The sequence below is a fragment of the Drosophila santomea genome, unplaced genomic scaffold, assembly GCF_016746245.2.
Source record: "Drosophila santomea strain STO CAGO 1482 unplaced genomic scaffold, Prin_Dsan_1.1 Segkk79_quiver_pilon_misjoin1_scaf, whole genome shotgun sequence".
NCBI classification, from domain to species: Eukaryota; Metazoa; Arthropoda; class Insecta; order Diptera; family Drosophilidae; genus Drosophila; species Drosophila santomea.
This window is the reverse complement of record NW_025319012.1, coordinates 90,626-111,304: the sequence shown is the minus strand read 5'-3', so window position 1 is coordinate 111,304 and position 20,679 is coordinate 90,626. Positions and strand designations below refer to the sequence as shown.

At 46.8% G+C, this 20,679-nt stretch overlaps 4 protein-coding genes across 5 annotated transcripts in view; 1 reads left to right on the top strand and 3 right to left on the bottom strand.

Annotated features, from left to right (window-relative positions):
* Window positions 1-2: 2 nt before the first annotated feature.
* LOC120457733 (spermine oxidase) lies at window positions 3-3,363 on the bottom strand. The gene is made up of 2 exons (XM_044006764.1): window positions 3,202-3,363; window positions 3-1,848 (listed from the first exon to the last, which is right to left on the bottom strand). Exon 2 carries the CDS (start codon window positions 1,831-1,833, stop codon window positions 298-300), a length of 1,536 nt encoding a protein of 511 aa, XP_043862699.1. The 5' UTR covers window positions 1,834-1,848; window positions 3,202-3,363; the 3' UTR covers window positions 3-297.
* A 729-nt stretch (window positions 3,364-4,092) lies between these two features.
* LOC120457793 (syntaxin-6) lies at window positions 4,093-6,669 on the bottom strand. 2 transcript variants are annotated; one of them, XM_044006815.1, is made up of 4 exons: window positions 6,507-6,669; window positions 5,602-5,759; window positions 4,616-5,317; window positions 4,093-4,459 (listed from the first exon to the last, which is right to left on the bottom strand). In XM_044006815.1, exons 3-4 carry the CDS (start codon window positions 5,217-5,219, stop codon window positions 4,383-4,385), a joined length of 681 nt encoding a protein of 226 aa, XP_043862750.1. In that variant the 5' UTR covers window positions 5,220-5,317; window positions 5,602-5,759; window positions 6,507-6,669; the 3' UTR covers window positions 4,093-4,382. The 2 variants fall into 2 exon arrangements, with proteins under 2 accessions (XP_043862750.1, XP_039501224.1); XM_039645290.2 differs by lacking the exon at window positions 6,507-6,669 and adding an exon at window positions 5,862-6,289.
* Window positions 6,670-6,981: 312 nt separating this feature from the next.
* LOC120457812 (phospholipid scramblase 1) lies at window positions 6,982-8,718 on the top strand. The gene is given in 6 exon segments (XM_039645309.2): window positions 6,982-7,115; window positions 7,710-7,760; window positions 7,763-7,882; window positions 7,941-8,332; window positions 8,442-8,585; window positions 8,642-8,718. Coding segments are annotated over 6 exon segments (822 nt in total). The 5' UTR covers window positions 6,982-7,030; the 3' UTR covers window positions 8,672-8,718.
* A 733-nt stretch (window positions 8,719-9,451) lies between these two features.
* LOC120457813 overlaps window positions 9,452-20,679 on the bottom strand; it is a 43,306-nt gene continuing 32,078 nt past the window's right edge. The window contains 8 exon segments of the mRNA XM_044006819.1: window positions 9,452-11,883; window positions 11,947-12,173; window positions 12,240-13,838; window positions 13,840-14,710; window positions 14,713-15,223; window positions 15,286-15,393; window positions 15,468-16,169; window positions 16,228-17,822. Coding sequence (XP_043862754.1) covers window positions 9,866-11,883; window positions 11,947-12,173; window positions 12,240-13,838; window positions 13,840-14,710; window positions 14,713-15,223; window positions 15,286-15,393; window positions 15,468-16,169; window positions 16,228-17,822 — 7,631 coding nt within the window. The 3' untranslated portion in view covers window positions 9,452-9,865.

Sequence of the window (20,679 nt, the reverse complement as noted above, 5' to 3'; positions counted from 1 at the left end):
GCTTTATTTAGGGTAGAGAAGACTTAAACACAGCTTTATTGGGCAGCCCACTTGTTGACATATTGACATGCTCACGTACATATGTATACACTCGTAAATATAATCTGTCACCTATGCTAACCTATGGCAAATGTGTAAACTAGTGGCTTAGGCATATGAAGTCTATCCAGGATGTACTGATCAGTTTCCTTGATTGTTTTTGTAGTGCGAAGACAAAATTCTAATTTTACATCCACCCGTATAACTGGGTCAGGTATCGCCGTCGTCTATACATGTACTACGATATATCGCCTACAGCTAGAGTAGCGATTTAGTCCCAGATCGGGACACGCTTATTCCGTAAAACTGGGCCAGTCGTCTGGCCTCCCGCCATCCCGCCTCGACTGCGCCGTGCACCGTGGAGTAGTAGTGCTCGCTGGAGGCCTCGCCGGCGAACTGGACGATGGGCCTATCACAGCGACTCTGCTGCCACGCCTCGTCCTCCGAGTCCTTCTCCTTCTCCTTCTCCGGAGTGGTGGCCACCACGGTCAGGGGATGGGCTAGCTCCCGTGCTCCCGTTCCCAGCTGCTCCGTGTCCATGGATCGATAGGAGTACGATCCGCGGAAGTTCTCATTCGTATACCAGGCGGAGGTGCGGAAATTCGAGGGCTCTGGGATTTCCCACTTCAGGAATCTTCGGAAGAGATACATAACTCCAGCCTGGACCTCATCTGCGGGAAGGGTTTCCATGTGCCTGCCGCTCTCATTGGTTATCCAGCCAGCCAAGATCCTCGGCTGATAGCTCACCCTGTAGAAGCCAAAGACGTCCTCCAACCAAGCTCGAGAAGTGCCGCGTATGTCATCTAAATCCTCGTCCCGCCAGAGCAGGGTGAAACCCGTCCAATCCTCGGCCCAAAATGCCTCCGGAAACTCCACAAAGATTTTGTTGACCGTTCCAAAGGCCAGACCATCAATGGCACGTTGTTTCTCTACCGGAAGCTGTGGCTCAAACAGTCGGCGGTGCTGATCCTTGAGAACTCCCAGTGAAACGGTGACCACCACATGGTCAGCTATACAGGTCTCTCCATTGCTCAGTTGCAGCTCCACGCGTCCGTCGTTCCGATTCCAGTTGATCTTCAGAGCACGAGTGGCCAGCAGCAGGCGCTGCTCCAGAACTCCATGCTCCACATTCAACTCTCTGGAGCGCATGAGCAGTCGCAGAAGCTCCACATAGCCCTTGTCCTTCCAGTTCAGCAGGATGTCGCCCTCGCACTCCCAATAATCCAGGTAACCGCGTCCCGACACTTGTTCTAGCGTATCCGAGGCCTCGACGGAGTTCTCGAATTTCTGGTAATTAACGAAGAACTCCCTGGCCATCTCTGCGTCTATGTCGGAGTTCTCCGGGCGTCGGAGAGTGTCGTAGAACTTGTTGGTCAGATAGCTGCCCAGGGAGCCGCTGCAGTGTCGCAGCTCCAGTTGCCGGGTGACCAGTGAATCACCCACGATGGCTTTCAGGCGACTGGCCACCTCCTCCGGAACCACATCCCCGTTGGACCGGATGCACATGTAGTTCTCGTACACCGGACCCGTCGACTCCAGCAGCTCCTCCTCCTGTTTCCGGGTCAGTTCGTACACAATGTTGTCGCGTTCCCCGTGACACCACTGGGCACCCAGATCAATGACGTTGTCCGCAAAGGGAATAGTGTGTATGCGGCCACCTAGGCGATCCTCCGCCTCCACGACTAGCACATTCTGGAAGCCCAGTTCCAGCAGCTTGGTGGCACAGGCCACGCCCGAGGCTCCTGCTCCGATGACAACGATCTTGCGATCCAGGTTCCGCTGTGCGCCACTCATTCCGGGTAACTGAATCTGGTTTGGAAATAAAGGGGTAGCAGAGCAACAGGAGAAACGCAAATTAAATAATAAACACCATGAGCTCGAATGCGGTAGTGTGGGTAAGTGGGTTGCTGGCAATTGAGCATACACTTGAAGAAATTCTAGAATACTTGAAAGCGCATTAATTGTGGCTCGCTTTAAAGACACACTATTTAGGCAAATGCATATTGGTAAACCCTTAAAAACTATATCCAACTTTAAAATCTTTAAAACTGGTTTCAAAGTAATCTTACAATTACCATTAAAACTTTTGGTGTAAAAACTATGTAAATTTTAATGCAATCAGTTATTCGCAGTCATGTCTAGTCTCCTTGATTTTTCTGATCTCCGTACGTGATTTTTGCCTTATTATCCACTGCAAATGTACAACAATTAGGCTAATTTGATTTTCAATATTCCCATTGTGCTTTCACAGATATGGCTTTCTGTTTCCCCTTTCACTTTCAAAAATAGCATTGTAAATTGATTTCGCAATAAACATATCATATAATACGATACAAACTGCATAAACAAAAGTCTGCGCAAGGTACTTGCTGATATATAATATGGTATTTTCAACGACAGTACTAGTAGCCTAACATTATAATCTTATAATGACATGTATCATTTTTTTGAGTACTGATGTTTAAGTTATTTGCCACCTTTTGCGCACAGTGCATTAGAAGAATTTGCCTATGGAAGTGGTGCACTGCAATTCCAGACACTTGAGTTTGATCACTTGAGTTTGATCACTTGAGTTTGATCACCCGGACAATAGAAAGTACGTCTCTTGATTGAAAAGTAACGGCAAGCTCGCTCATCTGTTCCGATAACGAATCCATGCCCATGCCCGCAATTCGGACTTTTGATAAGAGTTTCGAAAAAGCTCCCCCCACCAACACCAAAAACCACGAGCAACACAGTCGTCCAAAGGAAAACACAGGGCCACCAACACATGTAGTCTCGAATATGTTCGCTCGCTTCTGGCTGCATGAATCTATTAATAGCCGTGGCAGCAAAGGGAAACCGGTGGGAAAATCGGGGAGGAAAATCCCAGAAGGAGTATCTAGCCAACCGGACCAGCTGGTTTTACCTGGCGGTTGCCTGAAATCTGACCTCGGCCAGCGAGAGGAAGTGGGGGACAATGGAGGCGGTATCCATCTTCCTCCGTTTGACATTGATTTTATATTTTTGGCCAACAATTCGCTCAAGGTTTTCGGCGACAACAAAAACTATACAATGGGAAAAACAACGACAAACATCTGAGAGGAAGTCGAATTTTACGTTACTGCATATTTGGGGGTGAAAATGGGTGGTATGTTCACTACACTGCGCGCAGCCACTCACCAAAATAACTTTGGACACTGTTCAGCCGAAGTAATTCAACAATTGTACATTTCTACCGGGATAGTAAGAGATATATGTATACTATATGCCAGCTGCTGGGAAAACTCCAGCTCCGCGGAATAGGCAAACAAAACTGAACGCCGAAATCCAAAAACATCACATGGAAACGTGCCGCTCTGCCCGTGTGCTTATGCTGCGTCCAGTGGCGTAGTCGGCACTTTCCGGAGGGGTTATGTTCCCAGCCTTTCGAAGGCACCCCCTTGAGGACGCCCTTGTGCCCCCTGCGCAGACTGTAAGCTCGCCAAAAGCTCTGACCAAAAGCATCCAACACAGCTGAGTGAGTGGGCAAATCGAGTGGGTTGTCGAGTGGTTTTGGGGCGTAGAGAGAACACGAGGAGGGGCCGATCCCCCCTTCTTGTGCACAGCGAAAAATGCATTATACAATTCAATTTACAAAGCATTCGAAATTATCTCTCAAAAGATGATATGTAAAATGCCTATCCTTCTAAGATAATTTTAAAACCTTACAGATATATACAATTAGTATCAATATGTTCCATTTGGACGCTTTTATTTCATTTTTTCTACAATTTCTCTCTGTGCACTCGTAAAGTATTTCTAGGTGACCCGGAAGAAGTACCTCATTTAGCTTTAAATTAGGAATTTAATTTATATGTATATATATTTACTCAATTGCATACAAGTTTTTGCTAGATTTGGTTAGAGGAATTTCCTAAGGCTCTTCGTTAAATAACTCGTTTGATATTGGTAGGTCCATTTTGTGTGTGTATATATATATATATATATATATGCAGATATATCTTTCGATGTATGTACAGGTCAGTTGCAGTATCCTTTGGCCAAATAGGGAATGACAGAACTCTGGAGAACTTGGTATATAAGTAGTTAGTTATCTTTTATTACCCGCCTACATTGACTTTACATGATCATCTGTCCGTAGCTTTGGAATTACATTATATATATATATAGAGGCTGGTAGTAAATCTGGTTAAAATTTTTCCGTGTATATACAGCAAGGGAGTTTACATGGAATTGGCTGATAAATCGTTTTAATAATCATCATTTGATTTGCTTCTAAGGGCCCGAATTCAAAATCGAGCTAAGTCATAAATAAATCTAATTTACAATAAATATAAACGAATTGGAAACAACGAAAGCAATTACAAAATAATAAACAATATTAGCACAAACAATAACAGTCCGGATAGGATGAGAATGGCGGCCCACTGTCGTTTATCTGTGCGAGAAAAAAATGATGAAGTTCAATCATAGGAATCAACAGTTACAGAAGTATTCAAAGGCTAATTTTGATTGTGGTTCACTGAAGCGTTTAGCCTTCATCAATATTTCAATCAAAATAGTCCTTGAATACCCCAAGTGCCGCACCACTTACCATTATTCATGTGCAAGACTTTGGCAACTTTCTTCATGGTCGTGTCCAACTTGGACTCCGTGGTGTCGAACTCGTTCCCGAAGTCATCTAGCATCACGGCCTGCTCATCGAGCTCTACGCCAATCTGCCGCGAGACCGTCTTCAGGGTTCCAATCGAATCACTGATCATGTCCAGCTGCTCATCCTGACCCTGGATCATGCGCTGCTGTATGGACACCGTTTCGCCCACGTACCTATGACTCGGGCTGTCCATGCCGCCGTGATGCGTCTGCCCGTAGTGACTTGGACTGTCCAGGGCGTTCTCCAGCTTGGAGTACTTGGTGCCACTGTGGCGGGAAGCTGCTGCCGCTGCCGCCGACATGGTTCCAGCTATGGTATTGGCCACCTGACTGCCGCTATTGATCAGCGAGTTGCCGTTGGGACACTCCACGAGGTAAGTGCGATCGTTGTGTGGATGCTGATGGTACTCGTTGGAGTTGGAATTCGAGTTGGGTATGGCAATGGAATGATTGTGATTGGGACTTTGGCGATCGTTGTCGAGCAGCGGCTGGTGTGCGGTGATGTCTCTGTCCCGACTCCGGTTCAGGCTCATCTTATCCTTCATCTGCTTGACCTCATCGCGAGTGTTGTCGATGAAGTGACGCCGGCTGGAGAGTTCGCGGTTGTCGATCCGAAACTTGCTTGGATTCTTCTCAACGATGCGTATGAGTCGAAATGGTGTGGGTTAAGGAGAAAACCTGGGACACTGGTGACCAAGACAGTCGGTTCAACCGACCTAAAGATATATGTACTATATATATATTTTTTTATATTTGACTACTGAAAAGAGTAAAATTTAATCTTTAAAAAGCACATTTAGAAGTTTCAAATGGAATCTCTTATTCTTTGGGCGGAAATAAACCAAAGTCTCGAAAGCAATCGCAATTGAATGCCGTTGAGTACCAGGTAACGAATTGATTTTTCAATGAACGTTGCAAAAAGGATATTGATAGTGTCCTCGAGGTCCTCGAGATCCCACTCGATGCTCCGGAGCGAGTTACGCAGCTCGGTGGTGGTCCATTCAGCCTCCGTTCCGCCGTTCTCGCCCAGCTCCCGCCAACGCAGATAGAGGCCGCGGGTTTTGTTCAGAGCTTTGAATACCTCGCTGTGGGGGTGCGCAGGGAAAGGAAAGAAAAGCAGAGGTATAAGTAAGGTGGCACTTTCCACCAACAGTGCAGTTGCCATCTGCCAAATCGCGAACACCTACTCCTTGACCACGAAAAAGGGATCCTCCAGCGACATGCCGCGTTCTGTTGGTGCCCCAAACGGAAACTAACACTCCCAGCAGTTTTTCACCAGCGTGGCTCACTTGACGGTTCTTTTCATGGATTTTTCCGGCCGAAAACCACCCCCCAAAGTCCAAGGGAGAAAGTGCAAGTTGGCAATACCAGAAGCGCTTGGGGGATTACATCGAAAGTGGAGCCAAAGGGGAGCAAATTTAGGCTTTCAATCCGATCGAATCCGATCGAGCAGGAATTTCACAATCGACTGGGTTTTATCTTTATCTATTTCGACCAGCAGCGATGTTTGAACAGCACGTTTATTGATTATTGCACTTGAACCCGCTCCGCTTATCGCTCGATTTCCTACGGATTGCGCCGATTTAGCTGGTTCCGCCGATGGCCCAGAGAACACTGTCGCTATTCGCGCTCCAGAGATTAGCCCCCACCGAGCACCACTGGCATTTGTTTACGCCGCTCCCGCTCCTGCGGCTGCGCACATTTTCCAGGCATTTCCAACCCCTTGAGTAACCGATTTGAAAACAACCCGAAATGTGGCCAAAAAATTCCGCAACAACAAATGGTCGAAAAGAGGCCAAATGGCCAGCACTGTGGCAATTTTCATGGCTCACCTGCTGCTCGTCGCCACCTCATTTAGCAAACTCCGATCGAAGAACACGGTGACAGAATGTATTTCGAGAATACACGACACAAATTTTGTTTTCTTCAAAAATTGGTTTTATTTTTGTTTTGCTGCGAACAAAATAAACCGTAAGGATTGGTATGACCTAAGTGCGATAGCACATTTTTCCGCCGATAATTTAGTATATATCGTAGGTGCAGAAAATACGTTACTTAACTGATTGAAATAGGTGGCAGCTCTGCAGGGAAATATATTTAATTTTAAACCGTTTAGCCGCACAAAACAATATTTATAGAAAACTGCGCATCATTGTAATGAATTCAGGCTTACAAAATACATTTTACTGTAAATATGATGTTGTTTTATTATAAAATATTCAAAGCATCCGCGACAAAAAGTGTAACCAGGCAATGCACACAAAGCATTTTCCCGCTGTTGCGCGACTGCCACACCAACCACCGTTATCCATTTCATTTAGACCGCCGTCAGAAAAGTTTGAAAATTGCTGGCGAAATGTTGCAAAACGACGCGGTGCGGACTTTGCAATACGACAGTGAGATCCGAGTGGCTCAGCAGCCAAGTCCCTCAGAACCGAGAGGTAATCAAGGGATATGGGTTTCGAAAACTAACGAAAACAGCAAGTGAATCACTCACGCAAAGGAGCAGCCGACTTGTTACCAACTGATAAGAGGTGCACCGGATTAATTATTATTGGGAGCGAGTGTGTCACAGTTCGACGCAAATATGCGACTACAGGTTGGCTATATCTTATCGGCCAGCGTTTTGTTGTGGTCGGCCCAGACCTCAAGTGCCTTTGTTTGGGGCGATCGAACCGAACCCAGCGATCTTTTCGATAGTGAACCCATACCCATGAAATTAGCTGTATCCTACACCAACTTTTCCCTGTTCAAAGAAAAGTGATAACACGTTTATGGGCATGGGCCTAGGTTTTGAAAAACCAAAGAACTGCAACAGTTCTAATCTAAACTTTTATATGACCATCAAATAAATTCAATACTGGTACCATTGTTCAGAGGTATTTTTGGATAACTGCTGGATAACTTCATTCAATCGAATTCAACTTGATATTTTATTCTATTTTAAAACAGTTAACAGGTTCAATTGATAATATTAACAGCTTATTTATCTTATTGGAAAATGGCCTATAAATGACTTCCCTGTTTGCCTTCAGTTTACGACTCCCATATCAGCATTACTTCACAACCCAGGCCCGAGGCTCCTCGCATCCGCTGCCGGTGCCGATTGCCACGGTTACGGGCCGAACATTCATCCCACTTTCCGGATACGACTGCCTTGCAGACCTGCCGTCGGTACATATTGAACAGACCTTTGAGCTCAATGATGGTAAATACTAATCCAACCATGTCCAAAATCGTTTTTAATATACCATTCCCCTCTGCAGCTCTGACAGCTGTCTCTTCGGAGAACCGATATGTGGTGCGATCCCCACTGGGCGACGCCATCTTCGCGGCCAGCGAGAGCTCCACAGAAAAGAATCGCCTAGTTTGGGGAGCTGGACGGCCCTTTCAGATGCACCTTCTGGATAAAACGCACCAGGAAGCTCTGGTGTTCCGCAAAAAACTAGCCCTAGGATCGCTGTGCTGCCAGCCAAAAAGTCTGGAGATTTGGATACCACCTGGTAATGTGCTGGGTAGAGTGGTGCAGTCACCCACTTTCATGCAGCCAGAGTTCTTTATCGAAGATGAAACCACGGGACAACCAGTATTTTGTGTGGAGGGTCCTGCTAACTCGGGATTCTGCTGCTTCTGTCTGCCCAGAGAGTGTTACTTTAAGGTCGGTACAACCTTTGACTTACTGATAAAACAATATTATATGAGCTTGAATGAATTTCAAGTTCCCTTTCAGAATATTCGGAATATACAGCCTTTTTGTTCCCTTCCAGATCCATTCAGGCGGCAATATGAGGGCTTCCATAGACCACAAATGGCTGGCCAGCAAGTCGCAGTACACTACGAATATTTACTTTAGTGATGTCAAGCTAACCGCCAAGGAGCGGGCTTTGATACTGGGGACAGCCTTCCTTCTGGTAATATGCTTTAAAAAATATAATTTTCCACAACTATATTTAATATTGTTTTTCAGGAATATCTGTACTTTCAAACCCGATTTTGATGTGATTCACCAACAATAAACAAATAAGCGTTGTATATTCACATTGATTTCTTTATTTTTTTGTCATTTTTTTTGTATAAGATTTTATGTTTGTTTGTGTTGTTTTTTTCTCAGTTTTTTGATATATTTTACAATAATGTAATAGATCACTTCATTTTCTTGTTGTTTAACCACATACATACATTCAAATATATATATATATATCTATGTGTATATATAGATTTGCTGCAGCGCTTGCCATAGCAGTTTGTACAATATTTCATTTATCTCTATCAACTTTGTGTAGTTTGTTTATCTAACCTACCGCTTAATGCATATATGACAACATATTGATTATTTACAGTTAGCAATTTTCATCATTTCGTTTCTCTTCTGCCAAATACAAATTTAAAACAAACAATTAAATGAGTCTCGTGGTCTCGTTGTTTAAAGAATTAAAACAAAACTAGGTGTGTACATCATTTCTCATTAACCGCTCTTAGTTTCTCGTTACAACTTGGTGTGATAACAATTTGAAATAAGGAAGAACTACGTGATTTTCAGATGGTTAAATTTGGATCTGGGCATAGAAAACCAATATACTTTCTGTGGGGGCTCTGGTTCGGTTTGGGGGTTTATTTTTGGGGCTAGGCCTTAAAAATAACACACTTCTCGCTCTCGGATCTTTACAGTTGTAGATAGACTCACAGCACTTCAGGAGTTTTTGCATTTATGCATTTCGAAAACAAATTATGGTTAAGTGTTTATATAGTAATATAGATTTATAAGTGTGCTTGTTGGTTGGCTTATAACTAGGGCTAGCTGATGACGATTCCTTAACCTAAATACTTAAGACTCAGTTCGAAACGATCTGTGTGGGGTGACTTCCTTTTAACACCGTAAAAGGCTTTGTATAAGATTATTTTAGGGTTTCCCCCTAGAGTGTTTACACTGGAATAGGTGACTCGCTTATCTGGCTCCCCTATCGTTTGATCACTACTCGCGATTGGCCCAATATTAGTGGGTCCTATCATCAAAGAGTGGTGGGTCTTATAGGCTAGCTAGAATAAGTTGTGTGTGTGCCCAAATGCGATATGCTTAGACATTTGATATGCGCTCGTTGGAGGTGGTTTGGTCATGGCGGCTCTCGATCCTGGAATTGTAGATGCCGTACTGACTGGTGTCCCGGTGGTAGACCGCGGGATACTGATAACCTCAGCTGGGCTGCAGCATGTACATGTACTGTCAGTTGCTTGCCGCTGCTGAAGCAGCCACGGGAACGGCCACGGGAACAGGCAGCTCCTGGCCAGAACGAGCCCGCTTCTCGCCACTGCTTTCCGGTGGATTATCGCTCTCCTCGCCCGTACTGCTGAAACTGCCCGGTAAACGACGCTTCAGACTATTGCTGAGGCCATTGGCCACCGTTTCATCCTCGGACATCGAGCTGGCTCTCTTGGGTGTGTTGCCAGCACTGTCGTTGTCCAGCGAAGCTATAGCCGAGGCAATGGCGGCACTAAAGCCATCCTCGGACGCACTATCCTGCGAGACAGGACCTGTTGCATCCTGGGCCAGCTGCATCATTCCAGAGGGTGTGGTGTAGCTACTGAGCTTACTTGGATCCTTCTCTAGCAGTTTTTGGGCCAGCAACTTCAGTGATATCAACGAGTTTTCACAGTCGCTTGTATCGATTTCAGTGAGACTAATGCCTGCACGTTCAATTTCTGCATAGGTTCCAAAGGGCAACTTCTGCAGGCATTCCAGCTTCTGAACATGCGTCTTAGAGCGCAAATGCTTGGCCAAATGCCCATGGATGCGAAAGGCGATCTTGCAGTCGGTGCACTCGAAGGGTCGCGGGTTCGAGGTGGTTGGCACACCAAAAGTCGACGTCATCATAACCTTGTTTTTGTGCGCTTCCGATCGCTCGTGCTTCTGCAGATGCCCTTGCGTGCGGAAGGATATGCTGCATGGCTCACACTTGAACTTTCGCTCCATGTAGTGAATATTCATGTGCAGGGTCAGCTGATGCTGCCGCTGGAACGTCTTGGCGCAGATGGTACAGGTGGGACGCGCATCGCCTGCAATGGGTGCTGGCGGCACTCCTCTGCCATAGGATACATGCTGGAGATCGGCGCTCTTGCTAGTGGGAGTGGAGCTTTTGAAGCCATCTTCGCCCACAATCACAGTACGCTGGGTTGGCTGAGTTGAGTTGGCAGTGGATGACGGGGGGACAGGTGCAGCTGTTGTTGTGGTTACTGAAGTAGCTACAGATCCTGCTGGTGGTGCAGGCGGATTTCCAAGTACTCCACTAAAATCATTGACATCCGGTTGCTGCACAGCAGCAGGCAGATTGGCATTGTGTGGTTCCGCGACATTAGGTTTCTCCTGATCCGGTTTGATCTCGTTCTCCTCGTTTTCTTCCTGGCCAATCTGAGCAGGAAGTGATGTTGGAATAACTGCAGCCATTACAGGTGCACTACGAGGTGGTTCAGTGGCTTCTGGTGTCTTTACTTCGTGAACTTCGATGCTAGGAACCGCATTTACACTCATAACGGGCCTGCTGTTGGTGGTAAAGAGAGTGCTACTACTGCTGATTACAGGCGATGCTGCTGTGTATAGAGTGTTGATCAGATAGCTGCGGCTGAACTGACTCTGCTTTATCTTGGCTTGATGCAGTGCATGCTCCTTTATGTAGGTCTGTAGTTGAACATCCTCACCCTCCGCCTCGTGCTTGGCCTGCTCTTCCATTTCGGCAGATATCCGCACTTTGTCCGAAACCGAGATCAGAGTCTTCATGAAACCGCTTTCGTTGCCGGAGGTGCCGAAGATAACATCGTGCATCTGTTGGGCCTGCGATTTGGGAAGATCATGGGCGGGCAGCGGAACAGGTGAGGGGGAAATTGATAGGATGGAACCGCGCGGCTTAGTGAGATCCATGGGAGCACTCTCCTCGCTGGCCACACTGCGTTTCGGTTTGGACTCCTCCGGATTGGAGTAATACTGTTCCTGCTTCTGGTAGTCAAAAGGCGGCTTCGGCGAAGTGAACGAGCACACTAATCTCTTAGGCTGCGAGCCGGAAGAGCCAATGCTGTTGGCAGGACTAGCCGCTGGTAGGGGTGTATCCTGCAACTGTGGATAAGGCGATACGCTCTGCGGAATTGGCGGCGTCATTGATAACGAGAGCAGGCCTCTGGCAGCTTCGTGCTCTTTTAGTCGGGACTTGGACTCATCCGTATCTGTGAAAAGATTTTAATGAATCAGCAATTTGGGCAAAAAAGTGTATATCCCTTTTTTCTTACCACTACTCTCAGATTCGTTATCACTGTAGTCATCGGAATCAGATTCCCCAGCCATCGATGATGTGCGTCCTCCAGCCGAAGTGGATGACTGCTGGTCAAAGTCCATATCAACATCCAAGAACTCGCTGTCGGGTGGCATTGGTCCCGGATTTATACCCAGTTCAATGCACTTCTTAAAGTGAGTTTTTGATTGCATGTGCTTGGTCAGGTTTCCCTTGGTCTTGAAACTGTGGAATAGAACAAAGTTTCTAATAAGCAATCTTTGAAGACCACCAAAAATGCTATAAACTAACCTGAAGTTGCAATGGCTGCATGTGAATGGCCTCACATCCGTGTGAGTGCGTATATGCTTCTTAAGCATCGACGGCTTTTTGCAGCGAATTCCGCACTCGGAGCACACATATCTTCCCCTTCCTCGGCCCCGGATATACGTATAATCCTCATGAGACTCGTAGCCACCCACCAGGGGCTGCCCAGACGGACTTGTCTCCAACTTTTTGGCCTGTGCCTCCTCATTCGCCTTGGCCGCCACGTTTGCCTCACTGAGCGCGGCAATTGTGACAGTGGGTGGGGCCTTTAGGGGCCCTTGATAGAAGGCACTGCTGGTGGAGGACGTCGAGGGGGAGGACACGATTTGCTGCGAAGCGACTAAATTGTAGCTAAGTTTTCCCGATCCAGCCATAGCGGTGGAGCTGTCATTTCCTAACATCCTTTGACGGGAGTCGTAGAGAGCCATAACTTGCTTTAGTTTGAATCCAAGTGGATGTGGCTGGTTCTCCTCGCACACCTGCCACACGCTATACATCGAAAGTTTGTGCATTCCCGCGACATACGAAGGCTGTGGGCAGTTCACCGTACAGTAAAACATCTTTGTGCTGCATTTGAGGCCGAGATATGTGTAGGCATGTCCGTTGAGATACAGTTGCACACAGGATTTGGACGGCCTTGGGGTCTCCGGCGAGATCAGCGGCAATGTATTGGCTGTCGGTGTAATGCCATGATGGCGTTTAGGAGTGAAGGTACCAGGTTTCAGTGGCAAACTAGTGGGCCGCAGAAACTTGGACTTAGCCGACGCTGAGGAACTGGCTACCGGACCGGCCTCTTCGGCAGGGTTTCCGTTAGGAGTATCAACATGTAGTGGTGTTAGAGGCAACTCTTGAGGTTTTCCAGCAATAACATTTTCCAGATTAAAGTGCCGTACTTCAGGTTCAGAGGTCTTCACATTATCAGCCATGCGGAGAAAGTTAAATGGTGTTTTCTTCGGTGTCTCCTTGCTGTTCCATTGCAGAGCCTGTCGCTGGGCTGGAGTTGGTGGCTGTCGACTGAATTCGCTTGGCACATTCTGAACTCCGCCAAATGGCGATAGGGCCTTCAGTTCACCGGATCCTCCTCCCAACAGCAGAGGGCTGGGTTGCTTTCGATTTGGACTGCGAACTCGACTAGAGGGAACTGGTAACTGTAGCTGCTGAGGTGGAGGCGGCAGTAGCGGCATTTGTGGTGTCAGACTACCGGGTCCTGGCATTCCAGGCACATGAGGTATTGGTGTTACTGGAGTGGTTTTATCTCCACCGCTCATCGGTGGCAGCGTTAGCGGATTGAAGGCAGTTATCGAATTAATGGGCGGAAATTGAAAGTGCTGCGGACCTGAACTAAGGCCGAGAAGTCCACTGCCACTGACCAGTGCCATCAGCTTGCGCTCCTTACTGGAGGATCCTGTTTCGTTGTTGACTTTGACTGAAACATCCTGGAAGCTTCCACCGGACAGCAACGGGGTTCTGATCATCTTGGGACTGTTGTCCAAGTCAGGGCACTCCGAAATAGGAATCATGCTGCCTCCCGAGGAGGTGAATCTGCGCAGTCGCTCCTCCTTGGAGGACTGCAACTCCGGCACCATTACTGCTATTCTGGTTATTAAAGGAAAAGTTGAAAGTTGTCGGTTGCTGAGAGGAGGATGCAGCCGCCAAATCGGTAGTCTTGATGCGTTTGGCGGGCTGAGCTTCAATCACGAATTGCCGATCCTCGTGCATTTTAGTGATTACCACAGAATCCTGGGCCTTGCGCGGTGCACTTTGCTGAGCATAGTCCACTAAGGGAGTTTTTCCCAATAATGGACCAGGCGATGGTAGAGGTGCATCCACAAAGCGCAGTGCTTCAATCTGGGGGGCAGGTGCTGATGATGGAGCACTGACTGTGGCTACAGTAGGAGCTGGGGCAGAAGGAGTTACAGTGGGAGCTGTTACCGTTGATGTCCTTGCTGGTGTCTGTGCCGCACTAAGGCGACTTAAAACCAGACTGCTCCTTTTGGTTTTTAACTGCGACCAGGCCAACTTAGCCAGAGACAACGGATTTTTTGAGTTGGCCATGTGGCTCTTTAGCTCCGGTAGACTCAACGAGATAGAGTTGGAGCGGAAGGGCGAAGATGCTGGGCTCATTGGGGCACTGGAGCTCGCATCCTGACAGTAAGTGCTGTTGTGCAGCTTCAGATCGTCCGCGCTGCGGAATTCGCTCGCACAGATGGGACACGAATAAACAGCATCATCGCCTTCGCCAATCGGCACGGCTAATCCTCGAGCATTAAGCAGTAGGTTCTTAATTATCGAGTTATTCACCTGGGCAGGTGGTGGAGCAGTTTTCGAGCTACTAGTCGGATTGGTAGCAGGCGGTGGCAGGGAGTTGGTAGACAATGAACTCACAGGAACAGTTACCAGAGTTGGTTGTGGCTTCGCTGATAAATTAAGAGGCATAACAGGCACTGCCGTAGTTGCTCAATTTTTGCTACTGGTGTGGCAGGGTCCTGGCGATATTGCATTGTTTGCATGGGCAACGGGGAGGGCGGGGGAGGAAGTTGTTACAGGCGTCATTAAATAGAATTCCTTTTAAGCACCCCATTTGGAGGTTCTAGCTGTTGCTGTGGCTGTTGGCATTCCTGTTGCTGTTGCATGTACGTATAGTAGTTCTGTTGCTCGAGCTGCTGCTGCTGGGTTATCTGCTGTTGCTGCTGAAGCTGTTGTTGCTGTTTCTGGAAGATGGCCTGTGCCAAATTCGCTTTAGTCTCGCGCTCTGGCATCTGTGCATTAGTGTTGTGACTGTTGTTTGCATGCAATGCCGACGGATTGCTCCCGTGTTGTGAAGCATTATTGCTGTTGGCATTGTTAAAACTGCGGGAACGACTAAGTTGCTTGGGGTACTTCTTCTGCAGCAATATCTCCTTGTTTTCAACTATGGCTTCATTTTGAGAGATCAACTTGGAAATGTGCTCCTGCACCTTGGCCACATTCTGAAAAGGATGAAGTCAATTTTAGTTTTGCAGTGAAAATAAATGTTTAATGAAACACTCACTACTTGCTTGCCACCACTTGAGCTGGCAAAACTGCTGAGATTGGCGGCGGGCGTGGGAGTGGCAGGTGCTGTTGCTACACTGGAAATCTGGCTATTGGCACGCACCAACTGTAAGCAATAAAAAAATATATATTATATTTAATCTCATTAATCTCATTAAAAAACAATCGTTCTTAACCAACCTGTTGCGGCGGGAGACTTGGAGGTTGTTGCATTGGTGGTGGCGGCTTGACCAACGGCGGGTGCGGCTGCTGCTGTTGCTGTTGCTGCTGCTGTGCCAGGTGGATTTGGAATTGCTGAATGGCTAACGCATGCTGGTGAATGGCAGCCGCAGTATCTTGGTTGTAGTATGGAGGTTGACCCAGGTAATACACCCCGCCAGGTGGCATGGCGGCCAGCAGTGATTGCTGGGCCAACAGGGATTGCTGCTGCTGCATTTGCAACTGGATCTGATGCGAGTTGATGTGGTGCTTCATCTTCATTTGCGTGCTTGGCGAAAGCGTGGGATGCGCCAGTGACGGCTGCTGCACCAGAGGAAGCTGAATGGACAGCTTTTGCTGCGCAAACTGCTGTTGCTGCTGCATCTGCAACTGCTGCTGCTGCTGCAACTCCTTACTGCTGCAGGAGTACAACGAGGCATTGTGGAACTTGGGCTTATATGGCTTGTAGTCGATCGACTGGCGATGCTGGGCAGTGGCCGAGTGGTGATTGTCCGCTGTGGTGGGTGGCAATGTTCCTGCGGCCGGCGAGCCGAGAGGCAATTGCTGCATGTAAGTGGGCAGCGGAGGCTGTTGGATGTATGCACTCTTGGCCGCAGACAGAGTGGAGGGTGAGGGTGTGGGCGAATTAATGGGCTCGTCGTAAGGCGAACCAGCGCGACTCGGCTGCAATAAGTCAGGAATTACGTATGTTTCCGATAGGAATCTCAACTATTTAACTTACCAACTCTGAACTACTGTTGCTCAGCTCTGCATCCTGATCGGACAAGCCATCGTCCGCATCTGCTGGCACTTCCAGGCCCCGAGCTCTGGCTGCATGCGATCTGGAGCGGCAATGTTTGTACAAGTTACTCTTCGTCTTGAACGCAATGCCGCACGTGTCGCACGGATACGGCCGCTCGTTCGTGTGGGCCCGTATGTGCTTCTCCAACACCGAGGGCTTGGCACAGATCAGGTTACAGTACGAACAAACGTATCTTCCGGACTTCTCGCATGCAGGATTTGGCGCTGCTCCGCCTGGAATTCCAGGACTTGCCGTTGTTGGCTGCGTTAATTGCTGATGCTGCGCAAATGAGGCCGGTGACAGTGCGGCATGTGCTGCATGGTTGCTGTTGATGCTGGTGCTGTTCGTGTTACTGTTGCTGTTGGTGAGAGGCGTTCGCGTTCTTCCCGCCGCTTTGTAGCCACTGTTGCTGATGATGCTCTCCTCATGACCAATGGCATTGACATGATTGCTATTTACAAAATTGGCACTGAATTCATGTGTTGCTACCGACGGCGGCAGCGGCTGTTGCTGCTGCTGCACTTGCTGGTGGCTTTGCTGTTGGGTCATCAGGTGGTGACCGTTGGACAGCGGCGTTGTTGGTGGTGGTGGTGAAAGCGAACTGTTTGAGGACAGCGATGTGGTGCGAACAGCATCGCCGCTAGCTTGCAGTGCTCCGCCGCCATTCGTCGTGTTTCCGCTCTCCACCTCGGTGGTGCTGGCCAAACGTTTGAACTTCTTGTGCAGATAGCGTGAAATATTTGACCAATCCCCCAACGGAGCCTCATCGGTGGCGGGTGTGGCATTTACGGTGGTCTGCTGGCTGCCGATGATGCTCGAGTTGCTCATCGTGTTGGCCACGTTAGGAGCCACTGGCTCCTGGTTGCTGCTGACTGCTGCCATGTGTTGTAGCGTCATTTTGCTATCACTTAGACTTGCTTTATCTCTACTCTTAAATTCATAACTATTCTCACTAATACTATTATCACTGTGGTGGTTGTTGTTATTATTATTTGTGTTGTTATTATTATTATTGTTGCTGATGATGTGGTTCGCGCTGTCACCAGTCGGCAGCGGCACCTCGCCTAGCTTATCTCGTGAGCTTGCGCTGAGTTTGCTGCAGGTGCTGCTGTTGCCACTAGCAACATCTGTTGCTGCTGCCGCTGCTGCTGTTGCTGCCGCTTTAGAGGCTGTTAATGTTGCTACTGTTGCTGTTGCAGTTGCTGATGCAGTTGCAGTTGCCTCTGTTGCTGCTGCCAGTGCAACTGCTGCCGCTGCTGCAATGTTGGCCTTGTTGGTGGATCTCTGAGTGACTGTGGTTGCTGTTGCAGTTTCCCGATATGTCCGCTTCTTGGTTGGCGTAGCTGCTGTTGTTACTGATGTGGTTGTTGTTGCTGCTGCTGCTGCCGCTGCTGCTGTGGCACGTCGCGTATTGTTCACTTTATTGGTCTTGTACTGTTTGCCTGCGGTTTTGTAATGCTTGGCCGTTGTGGTGGTTGCATTTTCCATATTATTATCGAATTTATTATCCTGTGACGTATTTGCAGTGGGCTCATCTATAGCAAAGGGGAAGAATAGAGGCAAAAGAACGCAAATTAATTCAATGTGTTTCGCATAATTTAATTTAAATGGCAATGCTAATGGATACAGTCATGATAAGCCCATTTATACATTGATATTCCTGCTAGGTCGTCCGGTAGAAATCAACAACATATGGGAATTTGCAAAGCTTCAAATGATTATAAATATATTTAATATCAGTTAATACATGCTTCACTAAACTTTCAGCTAATAGACTCTTTCCCCCTAGCCGATGTACGAATGCGGTTTGCCTTTGGGTTTCCCAAGACGTGTTCCCTGCCCATGTAGTATACCTTTATTTAGAGCCCCATTATCAGCTCTAATTGGGGCTCAATCTTATCAACGCGTAGCCGAGAATGCCAGATACGGAGCACGCTAATTCTCTCCATGGCGATCAATCCGCCAGGTGAATCACAAGCTCGCGAATTCCTGTGCGCTATTGAAAATCAATTTCCCACTCTGTGAACGTGTCAACATCGATAAAGCACAGTGGCAAAAATATACGAATGCACACATTCATATGTATGTGCATACATATATTCGCCTTGTTTCTTTTATCAACTTTCTATTTTGAATTCCCAACTTAGCTGGGGTTCAGGCCCCACCTGCCGAAAACCAGACAGGCGGCCAAAAGATACAAAAATCCAAGAAAAGTGACAAGTGAAGTGTAATGACTGGTGTCTCTGGCGTTTCGTTTGTTGTTGGGGGCTTTCTTATCACCGCTCGTGCACACATGTGCGCACTGTGACAACAGTGCGTATCAGTACTATAAAGCTGCTGGCAGGCAGGTGAGATTAGCAATGGGATTACAAAGTGTTGCCAAATAGAAAGAGTGCGTACTTGAATACTCCATTTGCTCCCATTGATTAAGGATTCCGCTTTGAAAACATTTCATTTAACAAAATCTTAAGTAATTTATTGTTTGTCAATCGACCTAGAAATCTTCAAAAATCTTTACAAAATGTCTCCGTCTCACTTTAGTTAGCAGTAAATGAGCACTGTAAACTGCTGCTATTCATGTGAGCCCCACTGTCTGCATAGATGGTATTATATGACTGGGCTGTCGGGCGATTAGTAAGCCGGGCAGTTCTCAAATCACAATCGCACACAGACTGAACAAAAAAAGCTCACTGGCAACCGAGTTGGGTCGCGTTAATTGACTCGACTGCGACTGTTTAGCATTCAGCGTTATTATTATACACATTATACGGCATTATGCGATCCCAGCGACTCTCGTCGCGTCCCAATGTTTACTCAATTTGTTATCAGCACGGCTGGCTATAAGGCTTTCGATCCGTGCGACCGCAAAAAAATAATGAAAAAAAAGACAAAAACTGCCCAAAAGTTCCATTGATAATGCCAAGCTCTACATATGTATATATAGAGGCGGTAAGTATTTTCGGTACGTGTGTTTGCCAGATTCATTATCAGTTATCAGTGGGGACTATCGTGCGCCTGAGTCAGAAGCAGCGCCCCGATAAGCGATCCCCATTGTAAGCCAAGTGATTGCCAATTTGCCGGAGTGCAGACGCGTTGACGTCAGTTATCCGATACGTACATAGATGTCGATTGACCACTATCAGATTGTCAACTCATTGGTTCATGGTTCGGGGATCCAAATCCTAATTACATAATCACGTGTAGTAAATACAAACATATGTGTATGCACTCGAATTATTAATAAAACGAGTGAGTGGGTAAATTACAAGGCGCCAACTGCGCCACAATTGAAAAATGTGTGGCGATTACAAGGAATGTGTTGTTTCTTGCTACTAAAACAAACGCGGAGCAGCCAGAATGAGCATTTTGACTTAATAAGCAGAACAAAATTTAATAACAAAACGCATAGCTCTGAAAGCAAGATTAAAGTATAGTCCAGAAACGGAATTTTGAAATGATATTCACATTTGTGTTCATTCGCTGCGATAGAAACTACTGAAGTTCAACTGTACATAATCACGAAGTAAACTACATTATACAGCAGAAACTGGCGAAACTAATGCCATCAACAGTCTCGACAATATAATAAAGTCAAGCGGCTATAAAGGAGATAACCTAATCAGAAGTAGGCGCCTATAAAACTAAAGCAATCAAAATACAGCAAGAATACCCGTATGCGAGATACCAGTTACCAGATACCCAATGTGCAAACAAGAAGCGCAAAGTGCAGCGTGACGTTTAAAGATCGTTAGTTTACACCGTTTAGTGTATTGCTAGCCACGTAAATCCATTGGCCGTAGTCGTCAATATCAATACGACGTTTTCTTTATCACGAACTTTTGTTTAACGATCGGGGGTTCTAATTACGCCTGTTTGCCAGCATTTTGAGGCGTGAAAACGGCAAGTGAACGCGAAACACATGGGAACGTACTATATACATACATATGTACATATGTATATATGTATTTCAATATACAAACTGGAACTGCATTTGCATTGGCATTTTCATTTGCATGCACATTTTTATTGAGCCAGGCGAAATACAATTACCCCTGTGCAAAGTGCAATAAATAATCGAATAGGGCTCAATACACTGCTACAAAGTGTATCTATTATAAAGATCTAAAAGTTGGATGCAATTGGAAGATATTTTAACCAAAAATAAATGAAATAAAATAAAAACCTAATCCTAGGTTATTAACACCCGCGTTGGTCCATCCATTCCGCGACAAACTTCATGAAGATCTCAAGTAGATTAATCACCATATGCACATTATATATTAAATCATATTTTTGTTTTTGTTTGTTTTTCGAATCATACGAAAAGTGCTGGGGTTACCATTGTTCCTGTGTAGAAAAGCCCGTTCTGTTAGCTGATAAGTCGCTGTTCAT